The 19,061-nt window shown below is 43.2% G+C and overlaps 1 protein-coding gene across 4 annotated transcripts in view; it reads right to left on the reverse strand.

Moving 5' to 3' along the window:
• Positions 1-19,061, reverse strand: part of CACNB2 (calcium voltage-gated channel auxiliary subunit beta 2) — a 355,422-nt gene that overhangs the window by 186,555 nt on the left and 149,806 nt on the right. Inside the window, exon 1 of one of the 4 annotated variants that reach the window (XM_088478600.1) lies at positions 6,529-6,585. The exons of the other annotated variants lie outside the window; for them this stretch is intronic. Coding sequence (XP_088334726.1) covers positions 6,529-6,564 — 36 coding nt within the window. The 5' untranslated portion in view covers positions 6,565-6,585. Of the gene's footprint in view, positions 1-6,528; positions 6,586-19,061 lie in introns of those variants that run through there. 4 annotated transcript variants of the gene reach the window in all.

The following is a 19,061-nucleotide window of genomic DNA, read 5'->3' on the forward strand; positions in this document are numbered from 1 at the left end:
TTATTATGTCAGGAGAGAACAGTATTATATGCACCTTATTATGCCAGGAGAGAACAGTATTATATGCACCTTATTTATGTCAGGAGAGAACAGTATTATATGCACCTTATTATGTCAGGAGAGAACAGTATTATATGCACCTTATTTATGTCAGGAGAGAACAGTATTATATGCACCTTATTATGTCAGGAGAGAACAGTATTATATGCACCTTATTATGTCAGGAGAGAACAGTATTATATGCACCTTATTATGTCAGGAGAGAACAGTATTATATGCACCTTATTATGTCAGGAGAGAACAGTATTATATGCACCTTATTTATGTCAGGAGAGAACAGTATTATATGCACCTTATTATGTCAGGAGAGAACAGTATTATATGCACCTTATTATGTCAGGAGAGAACAGTATTATATGCACCTTATTATGTCAGGAGAGAACAGTATTATATGCACCTTATTTATGTCAGGAGAGAACAGTATTATATGCACCTTATTATGTCAGGAGAGAACAGTATTATATGCACCTTATTTATGTCAGGAGAGAACAGTATTATATGCACCTTATTATGTCAGAAGAGAACAGTATTATATGCACCTTATTATGTCAGGAGAGAACACTATTATATGCACCTTATTTATGTCAGGAGAGAACGGTATTATATGCACCTTATTATGTCAGGAGAGAACGGTATTATATGCACCTTATTATGCCAGGAGAGAACGGTATTATATGCACCTTATTATGCCAGGAGAGAACGGTATTATATGCACCTTATTATGTCAGGAGAGAACAGTATTATATGCACCTTATTATGCCAGGAGAGAACAGTATTATATGCACCTTATTATGTCAGGAGAGAACAGTATTATATGCACCTTATTTATGTCAGGAGAGAACAGTATTATATGCACCTTATTATGTCAGGAGAGAACAGTATTATATGCACCTTATTTATGTCAGGAGAGAACAGTATTATATGCACCTTATTATGCCAGGAGAGAACGATATTATATGCACCTTATTATGCCAGGAGAGAACAGTATTACATGCACCTTATTATGTCAGGAGAGAACACTATTATATGCACCTTATTATGTCAGGAGAGAACAGTATTATATGCACCTTATTTATGTCAGGAGAGAACGGTATTATATGCACCTTATTATGTCAGGAGAGAACGGTATTATATGCACCTTATTTATGTCAGGAGAGAACAGTATTATATGCACCTTATTATGTCAGGAGAGAGTATTATATGCACCTTATTATGTCAGGAGAGAACAGTATTATATGCACCTTATTTATGTCAGGAGAGAACGGTATTATATGCACCTTATTATGTCAGGAGAGAACAGTATTATATGCACATTATTTATGTCAAGAGAGAACGGTATTATATGCACCTTATTATGTCAGGAGAGAACGGTATTATATGCACCTTATTATGTCAGGAGAGAACAGTATTATATGCACCTTATTTATGTCAGGAGAGAACAGTATTATATGCACCTTATTATGTCAGGAGAGAACAGTATTATATGCACCTTATTATGTCAGGAGAGAACAGTATTATATGCACCTTATTATGTCAGGAGAGAACAGTATTATATGCACCTTATTATGTCAGGAGAGAACAGTATTATATGCACCTTATGCAGAGCCGTAACTAGACTTTTTGGTGCCCTGTGCCATAAAGAGCATTGGCGCCCCCCTCATTTTTCAAAGGGACATAATGCACCCAAAAAAGGGCCATGACTTCATGGGTAAGGGCCAGGGAAGAGAGAGGAGAGGCCAGGAGATGCTGGGGATGAAATAAGAGGAAGCTACAAGCAAGAATGATAATAAACAGAAATTTGACAGGCCCAAACAGCGCCCCCTGCCCTGTGGTGCCCTGTATCAGGCACTAATGGTATCAGTGTGAAGGACCGAGACGCACTCACTGCACAAGAAGCGACTGATGAGTGCATATTTTGCACCTGGCTTTGTGCACCTGTAAGTGATACTCCTCCTGGCAGGCGCATATGTGTCTCTCCTGTGGTCAGCGTGCGGCGCATTGGTGCAAGGAAGCGTAAGTGCAAAGTCCATCTGAATCTACATGGGCGCGCACAGGACAGAAAACGTGCAGCAAAAAAAAAAGTATTATGTCCAAATCTACTTCAGTCCCACAATGACTACAGTCCATGGGGCTTATGTAATAGGGTGCAGTCTGGCGAAGCGGTGGCAACTCCTGCTAGTCTTCACAAATTTTTAAAGCGGCAATTACTTTAAAGACAAAACCAGCATGGTTTTACCTTTAAAATGATTGGCGCTTTAAAAATACAAGAAGACTGGCAGTAGTTCCTGCAGCGCCACCTGATCGCACCGTATTACATAAACCCCCATAACTCCTATGTTTATAAACACATGTACATGCGCTGCAGTTTCCTCAGGGAGGATGTAGTTATGTGACCGGGGGTCACGATCCCGTCAGCAGAATGCCGGCTAGGAATTTATGATAGGCGTCGAAATACCGACGCCTATCATAATCCCGACGCCGGAATACAGGATAACGCGTGCCCGAAAGAGGTAAGTCCAGGGTGCCCGTCCTGTTAGCCACAGGGGAAGGGGGGAGAGTTAGGTTTAGGGCAGTTAGTGGGGTTAGCGTTAGGTTTTGGGGGGGTGGTTAGGGTTAGGCACCCCCCTGGGAAGATTAGGTTTAGGGAGCAGTAAGGGGAGGTTAGGGTTAAGCACCCCCAGTGTGAGGTTATGGTTAGGCACTAGGGGGGGGAGATTAGGGTTAGGCACCACTAAGTGGGGGGGGGGGGAGGGGAGGTTAGCATACTTACCTGCCTCTGTTGGGATTTTCATCCTGTCGGGCAGCCGCTGTCGGGATTTGAACCAGCGGCTACAAAGCCACCGGCATTTAAATCCCATTCCTCCTCAGGGATCATTCTGTAAGGAGTAATAATCCCTGGATCAATTGCCATGTTCAAATGCAGCAATAAAGCTTAGAAGGGTACAGCAACTTATAGCAACATCATAAAATATCAGGCAAAAGTGAAATAAAATTCTATCCATTACTAAAAGATAGACAGCTTGAAGCCTAACCTTCTCTAAATGAGTTATCGATTATTTGCTCGCTAGATAGTGCAACAGTGATAGGTGCCAAGACAAGGTGAAAAAGAGGTAAGAATGGAAATCTTTCTACAAGTAAATATCTCTTGACATTTCCTGCTAGAACTGCAAATTGAAGGGAAGGTAATCAGCTTTGTCCCTGGAGATAATGTTTTCAGGAAACACGGAATAATTTCTGGACAGATGACATTTCCTTTACCCGGGATCTCAGCTGACGGTTGCTGACTGTTGCATATTTTTTTATCTTCCAGGTAACTTTTTCCCAGTTATCAAGCATTCTACTGTTTTCTGATGAATTAGAGAAGGTTTCCATTATATGTTCAATGTATCTGTCCATCTACAAGTAGTGCTGGATACACACTGGCAGATATATTGGCTGATCTAATGATCTGCCAATATATCGTGTGCGCGTCGGCCAGTGTGTACCAGTGATATGTCTGTGCAGCACAGGCGATGGCAGATATATCTGGCCAGCGTGCTGTGTATACGGGTGGTCAGCCGACCGTCTGTACACTTGCAGCAGATGCCGCAGGGGGGGGCGTGATGCGACCCCCGGGCAGCAGGACCCGCTGCCAAATGACAGATGATAGTTGTTCAGTGTGTATCAACAACCATCATCTGCAGATCAATCAATCGGCAGATATATCTTTTAGGTGTGTACCCAGCTTAGGGCAAGTATTGGCAAATATATGTTGGCTTTCAGAAGTGAACATGTGACAGAGGACAACTGATTCACTGACCCAATTATGATAGGCTGTTAAAGGTGAATACCTCCTATAGTAAATTCTGAGATACAGTAGATTATTTTTGTTGCCTATAGAGTCGACAAAAGCTATGTATATACAATTGTATCCTGTGTCAGACGTGAGTTTAACAGTCATGTCCAAGGGCAATGTACATAAAAATGTATCTGGATGATGGAATTTTCTAAAGGTAGACTTCCCTTTTAAATATATATTTTGGGACTACTGGAATTAGGAAAAAGGTAGGAGAGAGAGTATTGGGAATAACATACAAGGTGCGATAATAGGGGAACTCTAGACAGGATCCCTGGCTCATAACACTAGCCATTCATTCAATACTGACCCATAGCTGCAATTGGACAGTATGGCTCAGTACTGCTCAAGTTATTCTGCAGGCTGGAGGGCTTTTTGTATCAGATGGAAGTTGGGCTTGTAACGTAGGAAGCATATGGTGTAATGTCATTAATGCCGGACATCACCTCTAACCAAAGGGTGAGTGAATTGAAGCTCTGGACCCAAGAGATCCTGCTAAAATGCCAATGTGTGATTTATTGGCATAATCTACATACTAATTGTGGATGGCCTGTCCTGAGATAGACATCAGTACTGTGGCGCCCCGGAGTCTCCCACACCGAAGGATTATAGGGGTGAGCCATGGTGAGACTGTGATTGAGCTGAAAGGTGCCACGGGGGGGGGGGGGGGTAGGTAAAGGTTTGTGGGAGGGGGGGAGACCCTTCGAGCGGCAGATTGTCGTGTCAAATAAACTAATTCATACATTTTGTAGACTCAATTTCTGATTAGAACCATAAAAACAGATTAAACAGTCCAGACACCATTAGTTTTGGATTTAGGCATTATACTTAAAATATTAGATTTAGGTGATCCACAATGTGGGCTTCAATTTACACCTAGATTTCCTCCAGAGTTTATAGGTTTACAGAGCAATATGGCAGTGCTTCAAGAGGAGTACATTGCACAGGCCTAGGGGGGAGGAGACAGGCAGGATAAAGGCATTATCTGCAAAGTATAGTAGGCCTGCCGTAGAGCATAGTTTTGCAGTGCAAGGCAAACATGATATTTAAATTTGCAGAGCTAAATTAGCAAAAGCAATGGAGAAGGTGCATATTTAGGGTAATTCCTGGTCACGCAGCTGTGCACATAGAGATTTACACACCACATACCAGGCCGGACCATGGATGGACAACTTTTAAATGAAAAACAAGTAAATATTTCCAAATGTTTGTTTTAGCTTTGTGCAGATTATACTCATTCGAGAGTATCTTTTGCAAGAACCTTTGGACCTTCATTGTTATCCTAGTCTGGGGAGAGCCCAAAATCATATATATTTTTGTAAATTATGAATGATAAATAATATATTTAATGTATAAATAAAAAAAACCACATACATTAAAAGGATATAAATGACAAATACATTAAAATAATTTTTTAAACAAGAGGTATATAGTGACAGATCATCTAAACTGTTGTTTTTATAGAAAACAAATATTTGTAGGATACAATGTGTCATTAAAAGGTTGAGATAGCAATACAGCAACCAGATCAGTTAAAATGATAGATAATCCCTTATTATGTCCATTTTTTTTTCTAGAAAAGCCGGTAATACAAGTCAAAATAGTGGAAATAACACATATTTTAAATATATATATATATATATATATATATATATATATATCTATATATATATATATATATATATATAGTCAGAGAAAATCCGGCACTCAGGTATAGCTGCAACGCTGTCAGGTGCCTTTCCCAGAGTAAACGTATCCAAAGCAAAAACGGATGGCACTCTGACAATAAATTAATGCAATAAAGACGCTAAAGAGACAGCCCTTATAATCGACGTTTCGGAGTCCTACTCCTTTATCAAGACATGTCTTGATAAAGGAGTAGGACTCCGAAACGTCGATTATAAGGGCTGTCTCCTTAGCGTCTTTATTGCATTAATTTATTGTCAGAGTGCCATCCGTTTTTGCTTTATATATATATATATATATATATATATACACACACACACACACATACATATATAGACACACATAAATATTGTTTTATATATATTATACTGTGTATATATATATATATATATATATATATATATATATAACTTTTTTTTTTAGAAACGTTGTTTGTTTGGTTTTTTACATGTTTTCCTCCTCTCTCCAGTGGCTATCACTGACCTGGGTAGCCTGGTGAAATGCAATTGGGTTAAGTGTTGAGATTTTAAGCTTTAGGCTTTCTAAATATAGAGGAGATTTTAAACCACACACTGAATAATAATTTTTGCTGCAGGGCTACAATATACAAAGTGGACTTTACAAGAAAACTATATAACCTACATAAAAAAGCTTTCCATGAACTTAAAATTTATATTATTATTATAGAATTTATAGAATTTTATATTTAAAACAATTACAATGGACACAATTAGATTATTATAATTAAATTTTACCTTATCCTATGTGTATAATGAATGACAATACTTTTTGCACATATGAAGAAATATAAGGAAACAAAAATATTTATAAAAATGTATACAGTTCTAATGCTGAATCGATACACTCTACACACTACAGACACTCTTTACAGACATAATTGTAAAACTTTGCAATTTATTCTGTACCAACAACTTTGTTTTACTTACCCAGGACACATTTTTACCCTTGGGAGCTTTTAGCATGGCAGCATGCAGCGATGAAAAGATCAGTAACAGTCCCACCAGCATGGGAAGTCCAAATTCCTCTGTATCCCCAAAATATAAACTCCTTCTGGCTTGTCAATACAGGCATATTAAACGGTGAACATGAAAACAAACGAAGCAGTTGGTCTCAACATTCCATCCAGAAAAAAATAAAACATAAAATAAAGATATATATACTGTATTATATATATATTTTTTTAAGTTCCGTTCATGTAAACTCAGCTCCTGAAACGTTCATTTTTGTTTTTGACCATGATGCCACAACAAAAAGCACCCAAAAAGAAATAATAGATTAAATAAGATGTTGGAACTCCATATAAAAAAAAATAAAATAAAAAATAATAATAATCTAATGTCAGAAACGCAGTCACTCGTCTGCTGTGACCAGCCGTGCTGATTACTCACAAAGCTTTAATAAAAGCTTTGAGGCTGGAGCTTATGCGAGAGAATTAAGACATAAATACTAGATGCTGCTACCATTCAGAAGACCTTGAAAGTTGCATGGTGATAGTATCATCCCACAGGCATCTGTGTTTTCTCTATGTATATATTTTTTTTTCTTAACCTCCGGACTAAATATAGGGGGAAAGAAGAAACTATGTTGAGCTGAAATAAATAATGCATGTAAACAGGTAGAGATTACCAGCCGGGCACCCTAGCAGAATGTCCCTGCCTCAGAGACTCACAGAGCACCTGTTGTTGATGTAACTCCACAATGGGATTGCCGTAACCTGACAACCAGTAAGGTTGGTTTGAATTTGAAAGGTAAGAAAAACAAGTATACAGTACTGTCATAAAGGGAAAGCTGGAATCACTGATCTGCCTTGTGTGTCTGTTTATCCCCTCGTCCATCCCTTACTTTTACTGCGCTTTGCTGTCAATCTAGATTAGCACAGCAGATCCAGGCTACATTTTGCAACTATCAGATGTGATTAGTGTGAGTTGATTGAAATCGGATCATACATCTCACTCACAGAGGCCAGTACCATTTAAGGCAGTAGCCTATTTATCCACATCAATTAAATTCAACTGAAATGAATATTAATTTGTGAAAATAGATCTATAAAACGGATTCCTTGCAATCAAGGGGCTAAATTTTGTTAAAGTTAAAAGTAAATAAAAAATTAAAAAACACACAGGGCTTGATGCAGAATTGTACACAGCTGGGGTTCAGAGATACGCCCCGGAATTGCGGGCATGGGAAAAAATGTGTGTAGTCAACACTATCCGTATGCGTGTTTTCATACCAGTCGTCATAACTTGGATCAGCCTATACTTGGTGCAAATAGTACTCCTGGAAACAGGCGTATCTGCGTTTATGTCCAACTCTGCACGACCAACAGTTCCATTGCCCTGTCCAAACTAAGCTTTGCCCACTGAGAACTTCTTTTTATAGCCCAGTTATGCCTCTTTAGTCGCAAGTGGAAATGCAATGGACATGCGTGAGGCTGTACACCGGCCGTATCTGCGTATATTCATTTAAGAAGAATGAGCAGTGACAAAAATATGCAAGATACGTTCCGCAAAGGGGCATACGCTCAGCTCTGCATGAGCTCCATGATATTAAAACAAAGGTTATATACATAAAACACTTAAAAAAAACAACGTATTCACCACTTAATATGACATTGAATATTATTTTCTTCTTTCTTGATTCGTTGTTTTCCAAAGGGGAATTCTCTGTTCTTTGCGCTTGATCGAATGTACATGAAAAACAAAATAAAAAATCCTAACGATGACCCAAAAAAGACCAACTGCAGCAAAATTGTCAATGCCAGGATGTCCTGGGACTCCCATTCACTCGACTTCCAAACACAAGTGACCAATGTGGGAAAGAGTGGCCGGGATGGTCGTGTTGTTGAGGTCATTCAGAGTGGGTGGGTTAGCTTTACACTGATTTCTTTCATTTTTATTTTAGACCAGGGATGGGAAACCTCAGGCCTAGGGGCTGTATAAGGCCCCCGGAATCATTTGGTCAGGCCCTCGGAGCTTTATTCTGCTAGCCTCATCTGGCTAGCAGGGTGCCTAGAATGGCACCCTGCAGCCAGAATCTATGCAGCAGTGCCACCTGGAGCGTCCTTAGGAAGCTTCAGACGGTCACACCGCTGCCCTTACAGCTCCCCGGAGCATCCTCAGGATGCTCCGGGCATTGCTGTAATCACTGGCTATTGTGGCCCTGCCGCCGTGTGACACCACAAGCAGAGATCGTGGCCTGCACCGGCCCCACAAATAATATTTCAAAAATCAAAAGGGCCGTCAGCAGAAAAAAGGTTCCCCACCCCTGTTTTAGACCATAACAGACTGATAAAGAAGAAAATAATATTTTATTTTATAATAAAGAGAAGAGTGGTTAATTTGAATATTATTTTACTCTTTTGGTATAACGGGAAGGAGCCCCTTTAAAGACCCCTGTCCAAAATACTGCTCCAGTTCCACATGCTTACTTATTACAGTGGTAACCAGTCCAGGCTAGCAACCACTGGGATTGGCTAACTATTTGGGGAGGGGGCACAGCACCTGTGATATGAGTAAAGGTAACTATCATTCACTTGCACTTTCCCACTATTCAACCCCATTGTATGACAGTTACCTCCTCCTCCTCAGAGCACAGGTGATGCTGAATCATTCATCTAAGTCAGGACGTGAATATAGTGATTTTGCTCACATACAGTACAGATGATAATTACATACAGTATGTCCTGACAAAAATCCATGGGCATTGTCTTGGCTTAACAACATATATCTACAACAAAACAGTCATCTAATATTGCCTATTAGGCTTAGGTATTTTGGGAAAAGTGATGAGTCGGCAAACCAGAATAGAATCAAGTAACATGTCAAGGAAAGTGCCCGGTATACTGAGAATTGTCACCACAACTATTCCTAACCTAGGATGTAGAGATCAGCAACATTTTCAAACCTGACTTGCCATCTGACCATGAAACACATGCTCATTTCACCAGCAGAATGTGACCTTCAGTGTTCCCAGTCCTACCACAACCACACAACAAAACAGAAAGAATGGACCATTGTCAGCCCACTGAAATAAGAATTTACCAATACAGTGCAGGACGTTACACAAAACGGAAAAGAGTGGAGCTTGGAGTCTGCATTGCGGGAACTCTGCATGTCTGTGATATGGCCTGTTCCGCTGCAAAACTCAATTCAGGTAAAATGTTATAATCGCTTTGATCGATGATGATTCTCCTTGCTTCCTCACCAGTATTCATAACCCAATCACACATAGGGCAAACACCCGGGTTTTTGCACATGAACGTGCATTGACCCAAGTTTTTGCTATGTGTGAATGCAAATGATCTGGGTCGAAGTCCTGGGTCCACGACCCGGCTCTGTCCCAAGGTCTGGGACGGAGACCCATGCAATTGCCGGGTCTTTGGTCTGAAAGGGCTATAAGATATCCCCCTAAAGCATCAGAAAGTAAAGGTCTTAGTATATATGTGTGTGTGTGTGTGGGGGGGGGGATCACGTGGCTCATCACAGTCCCCAGACCCAGCAAACCCACTCCATTATACTACACCACTTAACATTTGTACAGATAAAACTCAATTATGTTGTTACAACCATCATGAATCACCCATCCTCTTTGGTATATGAAGTCAGGACCCACAATAAGCACATTGGGTATGATGAAGAGTTTGAAGTAAATCTGGCGTATGTTGCTCCAAAGAACAGAACATAATACCAAAGTGTTTATTCGCCCACAAGCAGAGTACTACTCGTCTATGCTACTTGTCATTATCATCAGTGCACACTTACACCTATCACATACTAGATACAGAAGATACAGTCGTATTTTCGGTTGCATGCAATTCTGCATAGCCACCAGTATCGTTGATATGCCCTCATTGAACTTTGCCTATGTGAGAATGCCCATTTCAGCTTAGTTTCATCTCTTCTTCAGGGCCGCACTAAAGTCCATATATGCCTGGGCTGAAAATGATCAAAAGCCAATTATGAGAAGCAGAGAAGGTGTGGCCAGTGCTGTGTGGGCGTGACCAGTGCCATGAGGGTGTGACCACTGCTGTGTGGGTGTGGCCAGTGCCATGAGGGTGTGACCAGTGCTGTGTGGGTGTGGCCAGCGCCATGAAGGTGTGACCAGTGCTGTGTGGGTGTGGCCAGCGCCATGAAGGTGTGACCAGTGCTGTGTGGGTGTGGCCAGTGCCATGAGGGGGTGTCCAGTGCTGTGTGGGTGTTACCAGTGCTATATGGGCATGTACACCCCCTACACTATCAACCCCAATGTCTCCCTAAATATACAAAAGTAAAAATAATTTATCTGTCATGATGATGGGCCTATTTGTATGTGGAGGCCTGGAAACTGTACTCCCATCCACCCCAATTATAATCTGGCCCTGCTCTTAGTAATTTCTAGAAGTGATCAAAATGCGTTTAACACTGCATTGTCCGCACCCTGTATGCGCTCAGATCTGTAGCATGCGCCGAGAGAAAACACACAAGATAGGCTCTGCAAACCGGCGTACATTCATCGCTGCACCAGAGTTGCTCTTTTGTGAGATATGGTCATCATCTAATCAAGTTGGACATATGAAGCTGGTTGATTTGTAGGTGTGTTTGATGCTACACTTGTCCTGCGCCAGAAGCCTCACGCCAGTACGCTGTGCTGATGACATTCTAATGGACACTGCAGGAAAACCTTTAACAGGAGTGTGTGATAAACTGATGTATGTCTTGTTACCAAACAATGTGACTCCAAAACGTAAACAATTAAGCAAGAACATAAAACTAATTAGAGGGAACATTTCCTTCCAGCAATTAACATCAAAGGCAAAAGCTTCCAACTGGGACTTTCTGAGAAGTTTTACACTGCCCTTCTCATCGCAAATAAATGTTCTGCTATTGTTCTCACACACTAATGCATACTGGTTACTGCTCCCTATTCAATCTGCAGTCTGTACTAACCTAAATCATACAACCTGGATAGACGTGGCATAATGAGCTGGACCATCTGACTCTAATGACCTGTGGTAGAAGATTTGATAATAAAAGCTTTTAACTAGAAATATTATATATATAGTTGCTTCTAAAAACTCATCTGGTATTCTACTGAGTGTAAGGGCATGCAAGTGCCAGCATGCCCGGTCAGCCTCTACTTTGCAAAACATGCTGGGATTTGTAGTTTCCAAGCCGATTGAGAGCCAAAGGTTGGTTCTCAAAAACCCCACATCCTGCCCACCCTAGGAATTCAATGGAGGCCTCTTTACTTGGAAGCTTACTAGTTCCTCAAGTACAGTAAGCAGGGACCAGCAACCCCACAATAAAGGGTGATCTCTGCTAGCTTTGCTATTATTTGTGAGCATTAGACTAGGGATGGCCATAGGTGGGTCCATCAGTGATTACCATTGATGGCACAAAACCATCTATTGTCAACCATCGATGGTTTGCACCCATCGATGGCCACCGTTGCTGGGGCCCGGCAGGGCCCCAGGCCAATCAAAAACGGGGGGGGGGGGGCGGTTTTCACCGCCCGCCGGAGATCGGGGCTGAGCACCGGCCCGGCAAGAGAAAGAAAAACTATCGGCTCCCTGTCATCCATCAATGGCAGAGAACCACTGGCTCTCTGCCATCCATGGCAAAGAAGCACTGGCTCTCTGCCATCCATGGCAAAGAACCACTGGCTCTCTGCCATCCATGGCAAAACCATCGCCCATTGTCAGTTAACTATCGTGTCTCTGTCCCTCCTGCCTCAGCCATCTCTGCCTTGCTTACTTCCTGCACTCAGGTCCCCCTCTACCAACTCATGCCTCATGGCAAAGTTTGGTATAGTTTCTATTGAAGTGCGCCAAGCATCCATGTTTATTTATGGTCCTGCTCCACCAGGTAACTGCCAGGTAATTGACCCACTAATAGAGTAACAATGTATAATTTGAGTGCACAGTCTGGAACCTGACACCTAGAGGAAGGAGTGGGGCCCCCAGACAGTGGAGCCCACCGGGGAATTCCCCTGTACCCTGTGGACCAGTCCAACCCTGGGTGGGCGTCTCAATACATCTACAAGCAGCTGCAACATTTGCATATTTTTGCATAGCAGCTGGGTACAAATTGACAGCGTACAACTCTGAATCAGGCCCATAGGTAACAGTGATATCAGTTTGACACTCCCAGACTCCTTCACCTCCCCAGTCAGGTCCCTGTGTTAGTAATAGGGATAAGAGTGATGTCACTGTGACACTCCCAGGCTCCCTCACCTCCTCAGTCAGATCCCTGCGTTAGTAATAGAGATAAGAGTGATGTCAGTGTGACACTCCCAGACTCCCTCACCCCCTCAGTCAGATCCCTGCGTTAGTAATAGAGGTAAAAGTGATGTCAGTGTGACACTCCCAGACTCCCTCACCTCCCCAGTCAGATCCCTGCGTTAGTAATAGAGATAAGAGTGATGTCACTGTGACACTCCCAGGCTCCCTCACCTCCTCAGTCAGATCCCTGCGTTAGTAATAGAGATAAGAGTGATGTCAGTGTGACACTCCCAGGCTCCCTCACCTCCTCAGTCATGGAGTGATGTCAGTGTGACACTCCCAGACTCCCTCACCTCCTCAGTCAGATCCCTGTGTTAGTAATAGAGATAAGAGTGATGTCAGTGTGACACTCCCAGACTCCCTCACCTCCTCAGTCAGATCCCAGTGTTAGTAATAGAGATAAGAGTGATGTCAGTGTGACACTCCCAGGCTCCCTCACCTCCTCAGTCATGGAGTGATGTCAGTGTGACACTCCCAGACTCCCTCACCTCCTCAGTCAGATCCCTGCGTTAGTAATAGAGATAAGAGTGATGTCAGTGTGACACTCCCAGACTCCCTCACCTCCCCAGTCATGGAGTGATGTCAGTGTGACACTCCCAGACTCCCTCACCTCCTCAGTCAGATCCCTGCGTTAGTAATAGGGATAAGAGTGATGTCAGTGTGACACTCCCAGACTCCCTCACCTCCTCAGTCAGGTCCCTGCGTTAGTAATAGGGATAAGAGTGATGTCACTGTGACACTCCCAGACTCCCTCACCTCCTCAGTCAGATCCCTGCGTTAGTAATAGAGATAAGAGTGATGTCACTGTGACACTCCCAGACTCCCTCACCTTCTCAGTCAGATCCCTGCGTTAGTAATAGAGATAAGAGTGATGTCACTGTGACACTCCCAGACTCCCTCACCTCCTCAGTCAGATCCCTGCGTTAGTAATAGAGATAAGAGTGATGTCAGTGTGACACTCCCAGGCTCCCTCACCTCCTCAGTCAGATCCCTGCGTTGGTAATAGGGATAAGAGTGATGTCAGTGTGACACTCCCAGACTCCTTCACCTCCCCAGTCAGGTCCCTGCGTTAGTAATAGGGATAAGAGTGATGTCACTGTGACACTCCCAGACTCCCTCACCTCCTCAGTCAGATCCCTGCGTTAGTAATAGAGATAAGAGTGATGTCAGTGTGACACTCCCAGACTCCCTCACCTCCCCAGTCAGATCCCTGCGTTAGTAATAGAGATAAGAGTGATGTCAGTGTGACACTCCCAGACTCCCTCACCTCCCCAGTCAGATCCCTGCGTTAGTAATAGAGATAAGAGTGATGTCAGTGTGACACTCCCAGACTCCCTCACCTCCCCAGTCAGATCCCTGCGTTAGTAATAGAGATAAGAGTGATGTCAGTGTGACACTCCCAGACTCCCTCACCTCCCCAGTCAGATCCCTGCGTTAGTAATAGAGATAAGAGTGATGTCAGTGTGACACTCCCAGACTCCCTCACCTCCTCAGTCAGATCCCTGCGTTAGTAATAGAGATAAGAGTGATGTCAGTGTGACACTCCCAGACTCCCTCACCTCCCCAGTCAGATCCCTGCGTTAGTAATAGAGATAAGAGTGATGTCAGTGTGACACTCCCAGACTCCCTCACCTCCCCAGTCAGATCCCTGCGTTAGTAGTAGAGATAAGAGTGATGTCAGTGTGACACTCCCAGACTCCCTCACCTCCTCAGTCAGATCCCTGCGTTAGTAATAGAGATAAGAGTGATGTCACTGTGACACTCCCAGACTCCCTCACCTTCCCAGTCAGATCCCTGCGTTAGTAATAGAGATAAGAGTGATGTCAGTGTGACACTCCCAGACTCCCTCACCTCCTCAGTCAGATCCCTGCGTTAGTAATAGAGATAAGAGTGATGTCAGTGTGACACTCCCAGACTCCCTCACCTCCTCAGTCAGATCCCTGCGTTAGTAATAGAGATAAGAGTGATGTCAGTGTGACACTCCCAGACTCCCTCACCTCCTCAGTCAGATCCCTGCGTTAGTAATAGAGATAAGAGTGATGTCAGTGTGACACTCCCAGACTCCCTCACCTCCTCAGTCAGATCCCTGCGTTAGTAATAGAGATAAGAGTGATGTCAGTGTGACACTCCCAGACTCCCTCACCTCCTCAGTCAGATCCCTGCGTTAGTAATAGAGATAAGAGTGATGTCAGTGTGACACTCCCAGACTCCCTCACCTCCCCAGTCAGATCCCTGCGTTAGTAATAGAGATAAGAGTGATGTCAGTGTGACACTCCCGGACTATATATGCACTATATAAATAGCTGTTAATAATAACTGGTAATAAATATTTCATTAGATGAGACGTAAAGTCTATAAAAGGCTGTGCACAGTTCTCCAGAACAGATACACATGCATCAAAGATATAAATAGACAGCATGCATACATTGTATATCACACCATAGCAATAGCACAATTTACACCTTGCTAACCTGTAAATAACTAGTAAGTATGTAGCTATAGAAAGATACACGCAATGCGTGTGGCGCTGGAAAATGGGAACAAATATTTAACTCATTAGTTATATCTTGAACGATGACTAAACAGTTAAACAAGAAAATATGAGCCCTATATTATTAATGCACATTTAATCGGCACTGAATATTACCAGCAATACTGTGCATATATCAAGCCTAATCAACTTTCTCCATTTCTTATTGTCATACGGTTCTTTCACTTATCACTCAGGTCTGTGCAGTTTGCCTGAATGTATATAAACAAAAGAAAGATATTTTAATAAGTTTAAATGTAAACTCAATGTTTACTGTACGTAAGATTAGTCTGCAGTAAATTACTCATTAAAGAAATACTGTGTTACAGCTAATAAAGTATCTGCTGATTCAGAGATGTAACTATTGCCGCCGCCGCTGCTGCGTCTGGGTATGCAGATGCTATGCAAAAATATGCAAATGTCGCAGACGCCAGGAGATTTATTGAGCAGCCCGTAGGTCGGCTTTGCAAATCCAAGCATCTGCGAATAAAGAGCCGACATAGGTCGCAGATCATTCAATTATATTGCAGTACTGAGTGAGCCTATGGTCGCGCAGAATGGCGTGGGAACTGAGACGCCGAAGCCATATTTCTTGTGTATGGGATTGCGGGTGCAGGATGTGACACACACCTAAAACGGTCGCGACATGCCAACGTTATATGTGCCGCCACTCCTCGTTGCCTCCTCAAAAAGCTCCCTCACTGTCAATCACATTGTGTCACGCTCCAGCCCTTAAAAACCACTTTCTTATCTCTCCGGTTTTCTGTCCAGGCTAGCGCTTAGGTTCGCTTGTGCTGTGCATCACTCCAGGATAGCACAGAGGTCCGCTCACGCTGCACATCGCTCCCGACTGGTGCTGAGGTCTGTCTGTGCTGCTCCTGCCCCGTCTGTTAGGTGTCCTGTCACCGAGCATGGAGATGGATCTCTGCAGACCCTTGCTCACAGCGAATCTTCCCAGCATGATGGTACACAACTGACGCTGCTAGACAACCACCGGGGCATTAGTAGACATTAGTAGACTACGGGCACTAGAGTGTGCCCGGAGTCTACTGCGCATGCGCAGAACACCGGAAAAATGGCTGTGGCGGCCATTTTCCGGTGTTCTGAGCAGCACTGACACCCGACGCGGGACCACAGCCAGGTGAGTTTGAAATAAAATGGGTGCAGGAAGTGCGGTGCGGGGCCCCCCTGGACCCGGGGGCCCATGTGCCCCGCACACACCGCACCCATTATAGATACGCCCCTGATCCAAGCCCTGGAGATCCTCCCCTATAAATTCCATTTCCTGACTGCCCACTATTGCCAGTACAACGTCGCTTCTTGGTGAAGTTACAGCTCTGTGCTGAGCTCCCAAATACTCTGTATCTGAACGGTCCCAGGGCCTGATTCACTACGGATCGCTATTGCGATTACAGCTGTGATTATGCACGGATGTCTGCTGCGAAAATATGCTACTGAATGCAATCGCAAAGCCATCGCACAGTTTGGTATAAACAACAACTGAACTTCTTGACCAGGACTGCTTTATGCACTGAATCGCTGCCACATGATTGGCTGATTAAATATTTACATTAACAAATTTGAGTGTTGAATGTTAATAGGCCATCCTTCAAATATCTAAAATTAGACGTGTTTTGGTTTTGGAAAAACCACCCTCGAAAGGTTTTGGTTTTTGCAAATCCATCCTCATTTGTGGTTTTTTCCCTTCATTAAAACTAATAATAAAAACAGGTAAAATCATGTAATTTGGGACTGTTTTTGTTCCTACAGTATTATTAACATAAATAACATTCATTTCCAGTAATTTCCAGTCAATTTTGACCACCTCACAGCTCACAATATTCTTTTAACCCATACTGGCCAAAGGCTGCAGAGAGCTGACTTGCTAAATCAAGCGGCAGAGCAGAGGCACAAACACATGGCAGTTTAAAAAACAATGTAGCACATCGAGGAAACATAGTAGCACTGCAGGGGCAGAAAGGATGAAAGTTTAATTTAAACTATACAATGCAATGCTATTTTTTCATTATTCAAGAACTAAATCAGAGGCCCGAGAACAACACAGGTAAATGGAGATGGAGTATTTAGTGGAAGTCAGGTAAAGTGTTCTTTACACAAACACTGGCAATTGTTTTCACGCACAGGTCTCCTTGGGATGCAGATAATGTGGGATACATCATACCACGGCACACAGAACAATAATATACGCTGTGTCACTCGTCTCAACACACATTTCTTTAAATACAATATTTTTAAACTGAATTAGAAAAGACTGCAGGTTATTTTCTTCTTGGTGTGCAGCAGCCTAAGACACAGGTAGGGTATTTTTGGACAGATAAACAATATACTGCAGTGATAGATTTCATTGAGAAAAAAAAATGCGCGTTCACTTTAACAATCAATCAAGAGCACCACACACACAAACCTGTTTGTTTGCAGCGTGAGAGTGTGCAGTGTGTGTGACAAGCACACATACAATGATGCCTGAAGTCACCCTTCCCACACCCACTGCATCTACCTATTCCAACAACTACAACTCTTTCTGCCCTGATGTCTATCTAATGGCGTTTTGACTAAGTACACACTACACAGCCCACAGTGGACGCTCTCTCCCTCCATTCTCCTGTGTGAAATTGGTATCCTCCTAATGGCATTTTTAGTACACAGCCCACAGTCCCACCTTCTACCGTCTTTCTGTGTGAAATGGCGCCCTATTACTAAGGAGGGACTTTTATATGCAATCCAAGATATGACGCCGGGAAGATGATGTTTTGCCTCATTCTGCGATCCGAATGTGGCGCGAAGACCTGAGCCGGGACTCTGATACACTCAGATCCCCTAAGTTCGGGTGTGTTAGATTTCTGGGGAAACCAAAGTGCTCATCTCTACTTAATATATATTCTAGCTTTAATAAATGATCTCTGTACCATGCACTTGTATGGAGGGAGTCCCTTCTGTGGCATATATTTTCTCATGCAGCGAGGTGAGACATATGGCAAATGGATAAGGCAAAGAGCTATAATGAAATGCACCATTAAGCCCAATCTGACTACTACTCACAATGCACAAATTATTCTAGTAACCAGTACACAATACAGAAAGCTATGTTATTTATATACAAGTACAGCACAGCGATCGCAAGCGGGTCGATGGTCCCCCACTGCACTTGCGCCGCCTCCGGCGTGCGCATGCGCAAGACCCGTACAGCGACAGCTGCTCCGTCGCTAAGGGTCTCGCTACAAGACGGGGCGGCAGTCAATGTTTACCCTTAGGAACGCCTGGCGTTTGTGGGCGGCCCTACTGACATCACTAGTGATGTCAGTAGTGGACATCCTGCTCTATTGGAGCAGGAAGTCCACTCGGGCTTGCGAGAGCTGAGAGCCTACCACAGGGTCTCCTCACAAGTCCGATGGTCGCGATAATCGCGACGGGCTCCAGGCTGCTCGCAAAAGCTGTGGGTGGTCACCCACAGCTTAGCGAGCGGCCTGATGAAAAAAAAAACCACCCATCAGACCTGCTCGCTGCCTCGGGCAGCGTGGGGGTCTGAATCAGGCCCAGAGTGCACTCTAGTGGCCAAAATATAATAGAATCATAGTGATTGAGATACAATATAGAGCATCTTTATGACTGATATACCGTACAATAGAGAGCATTCTACTAACTGATACAGA

Source organism: Taudactylus pleione, unplaced genomic scaffold (genome assembly GCF_031769625.1).
Source record: "Taudactylus pleione unplaced genomic scaffold, aTauple2 ptg000216l, whole genome shotgun sequence".
Lineage (NCBI taxonomy): Eukaryota > Metazoa > Chordata > Amphibia > Anura > Myobatrachidae > Taudactylus > Taudactylus pleione.